Source organism: Teleopsis dalmanni, chromosome X, assembly GCF_002237135.1.
Source record: "Teleopsis dalmanni isolate 2A chromosome X, ASM223713v2, whole genome shotgun sequence".
Taxonomy (NCBI): domain Eukaryota; kingdom Metazoa; phylum Arthropoda; class Insecta; order Diptera; family Diopsidae; genus Teleopsis; species Teleopsis dalmanni.
The window spans coordinates 96,489,775-96,493,632 of record NC_051848.1 but is presented as its reverse complement, the minus strand read 5'-3'; the positions used below and the strand labels follow the sequence as shown (position 1 = coordinate 96,493,632).

Here is a 3,858-nt window from a genome sequence, read left to right as displayed (position 1 = left end):
CATATCTAGAACCAATACATGCTCGACCTCCTCTGCTAAACCCCAACCATGCCATTGGATGACGATTTTCGACTTCTGTCTTCGTAAATCGTTCTGGATCAAATTGTTCAGGATTTGGATATATATCTGGATCATGGTGTATGGCATCCATTGGTATAATTACAGTAGTTCCTTTTTCAATAACATGATTTGTATTAGAAACAATATAGTCTTCTGCGGTTTTGCGGACAAGAAACGGCACTATTGAATACATACGCATAGTTTCTTATAGCAAACGGAAGAAAGATATTTTGTTAGAATATTTTGATCATTGTATTCGTTATTCTTATCAACTTACCATGCATAACTTGAAGTAGATATTTCATTTCATTTACTGCTTCATAAGTTAGCTTTCCATCATGCCGAGCAATGGTTTCAGTTATTTCTCTTCTGGCCTTATCCTGTATGTCTTGATTTAATGCCAATTCATATAAGCAAAAACTAAGTGCACTAGCACTTGTTTCATAACCTGCTGCAAAGAATGCAAATGCTTGTGCAGTTATCTCATCGATTGTCAAATTATCTACAGTATTTGGTTTTCTTAACTCCATGAGAATGTTAAGAAAATCTTTTCGTTGTTCACTAGTTCGATCTCGAAATTCCACAGTTTCACGAACAACTCGTAAAAAAAATTGAGAAACTTCTTCATTAATATATTTAAATTTTAGCTTTCGAAACAAATTTGGAAATAAAGTCATTAATGCCACAATAGGCCAACTATGTCTATAATAGCAAAGCTTTTTGGTGATTGCTATAAATTCACAATTCGGGTTTCTTAAACTATTACATTTTAAACCGAATACACCACTTCCAGTAACATCAGTTGTATACCGTACCATAAGATCATCACAATGAACCCCATCATCCATATTCGTTGAACTTAACGTTTCTTCCAAAACATTAACTAACTGATTTGCAATGTCGACTACTGAAGTAAGCATGAATTTAATTTTTCCAGATGTGAAAGCTGGAGTTAATTTCGCTCGCATTGTTTTCCACCGTATACCATCCAAATTTACCAAGTGTGCAGAAATTGGATCATCTTTTTCGTTGTAGTAATGTCCGTGATCAGTAAAATTTCCAAAATCCTTAACTAATATATCTTGAATTAAATCAAGATCTAATAACATCATCGCTTTTCGCATATATAAATATATTCCAACGAATCTTCCACTTCCTTTATATTTCATATAATATTCGCGAATAATTTGATATAATGTTTTGGATCGCGTAAACTCCTTGAGATTGCCATAAAACAGTTCTGGTTTATCATGCAATATGCCACGTTTACTAAAATAGGAGTTGTTTCTCTTCAATGCCAAGTATATGAGCAGGAAACTTCCGAAAATAAAGTATACAAGGATTCTTATTAACTCCATGTTGACAGTACTATTTCACGCAGATTGCGGGATTGACTGCAAATCAGCAATCCAATAGACTTATATTGTTTCGTATTTTCTTGGTTTTTAAAGAAAAATTACTTGTCGATAATTAAACAAGTTTTTTATGTTGTGCAATTATGTGATTAAGTTCTTATAATAATTGTTAGACTCAAAGTACATATAATTTGAATGTATAATAATATGATAATAATAAAATTTACATATGATTACAAGTGTTTGACGGGTCTGTTGAAAGTAGGTGTAGGTTCCTCTGTTGAATGTTGAATTCTTGTAATTTAACAGATATCATTTTTATATAACCTACAGCGGTCAAAAATACTACTCGTTTTTTTTGTTGTTTAGATTTTTATCAGCTATAAGGTACGATCAATGACACGCATTTATTTAAAGATATATTATATTCTGTTCTTTATTCAAGAACTTTATCTGTGCTTCGTCAACACATTGATATATAAATACCTGATTCTTTAAAATGCATACATTTGGTGCTCAACCATCGTAATTAACAATAAAAATAAAATCAACAACTTAAAAATAGAAAAATTAAAAATCATAAATTAAAACTCGACAACAAATTTTTTGGACATATATAACAAAACTAAGAAAACTAAAACAATATGATGATATTGGGCCAAAAATCAGAACGTTCTCTTTTTTCTCTTCATATTTTTCAATAAATATAAACCAAACGGCTAACTTTTATTGGTTTTTATCTCTTATCTCTGATCAACTGGTATTTATCCAGTTAATTAGAGTAAAATGTGCTAAAATTATCGGTGTCTCTCTTGTAGTTTACCACCTGTTCATTATTTAATATGATGTGAATAACTTCACTCATGTAGTAATATAAGTATTATTATAATTAGATTTATATAAGTACTAGCTGACCCGGCGAACGTTGTTTCCCCTTGCAATTAATTTTCCTGGCTCAGTTGAGTTATAATATTTGTTGTTATTCAACTTAACCTTTAGCATTTTAATGCGAAAATTATTTTGAACTGATTTTTTCTTTTGAACTGCAGAAAGTCCACATGTATTACTTATGTTACAAATATTTTCATGTTACTTCCAATCCTTATAAGCACTACATTTTAAATGAAAAAAGGTTTTTTTAATATTATATTAGCAGTTTTATTATGAGCTATTATGTTATCTTAAAGCTAAATCATGAACAATATTTTTTGTTAAGTCATTTTGACCGTATATATATAGATCAGAAGGTTTTCCAACACGGGATCATGCAACATATAGTTGCCCATGCGAAAAACATGGATTTTCCAAATTCAGTCCACATACTTTTAATATTTGACTTTGAGATTTATTAAATGTCATTGCAAATGCTAAACGAATTGGAAATTGCAATCGTTTGAATTGAATTGGAACATCGGTTGGTATAATTGGCATGTGTGGAAGCAATATATTTTCTCCCCTGAATTTTCCACTTAATATTGTTGATTCAATTAAGTTCCCCATAATTCTTTTAATTACTAATCTTGTTCCATTACATAATTTTGGTAGGTTTAGATTGCGTAATAAAATGATTGGTGAACCAACTTTTAAAAGTAAATTGTGTGGTGGTAGTCCTGGCAAATCAAGCGAATTTAAGAACTCAGTGGGATAATTCACAATCTCGTTTTCATCTACTACTGTGTCGATGGATTTTAATGAAATTAAATTACCAGGTAGCATAGCCTGAATTTTGGAATCGATTTCATCGACATATAAGTTCTTGGCAGCCAGAATCGCTTTACATTGAAGCCATTAATGGTTCTGATAATTTTAATAGATGCGAGGAAATACGCCTTCTTTCGAATTAACAATTTTACAAAAATTTTCTGGCAATTTAATAAAGTGTGTATTTTCATGAGGACTTACGTTTCCATTACCAATATCCAGCAATTGTTTGGCAAACAGTTCTGCAGCTAAATCTCTCTGTAGTCGAACACGCATGTTTTCGGTAAGTCGCAATATATGGACACTTCGTCACAAAATAGATGATTTGAGGCAAGCATTGATTTCATCAGCATAGGTTGAACGTGGAATAACTGGCAATGTTTGTCTAAAATCACCTGTCAATAAAATTAAAGCGCCTCCAAAAAGTCTATCGTTGGCATTTAAATCTTTAAGTTTTCGATTTAATGCTTCCAATGAATACTTATATGCCATTGTGCATTCATCCCAAACAATGATGTGACATTTTTGAAGTACTTTAGCCATATTGGAATGTTTTTTTTATATTGCATACTGCATTTTCACATGAATGTATGTTTAGTGGCAACTTTAGTGCCGAAATGGCTGTTCTACCACCATCTAACAATGTCGCAGCGATTCCAGATGATGCAAGTGCTAAAGCGATATTACCTTGCATCCTAACCTTTGCAAGAATGACTGATATTAAGAAAGTTTTTCCAGTTCC

The 3,858-nt window shown here is 31.5% G+C and overlaps 1 protein-coding gene across 1 annotated transcript in view; it reads right to left on the bottom strand.

Annotated features, from left to right (window-relative positions):
• The window catches only part of LOC119688741 (cytochrome P450 6a2-like), a 3,829-nt gene extending 437 nt beyond the window's left edge, over positions 1-3,392 (bottom strand). Inside the window, exons 1-3 of the mRNA XM_038103409.1 lie at positions 3,318-3,392; positions 338-1,349; positions 19-264 (exon numbers count right to left, since the gene is read on the bottom strand). Of these exons, the coding sequence (XP_037959337.1) occupies positions 19-264; positions 338-1,349; positions 3,318-3,392 (1,333 nt within the window). The remainder of the gene's footprint in view (positions 1-18; positions 265-337; positions 1,350-3,317) is intronic.
• Positions 3,393-3,858: the final 466 nt, after the last annotated feature.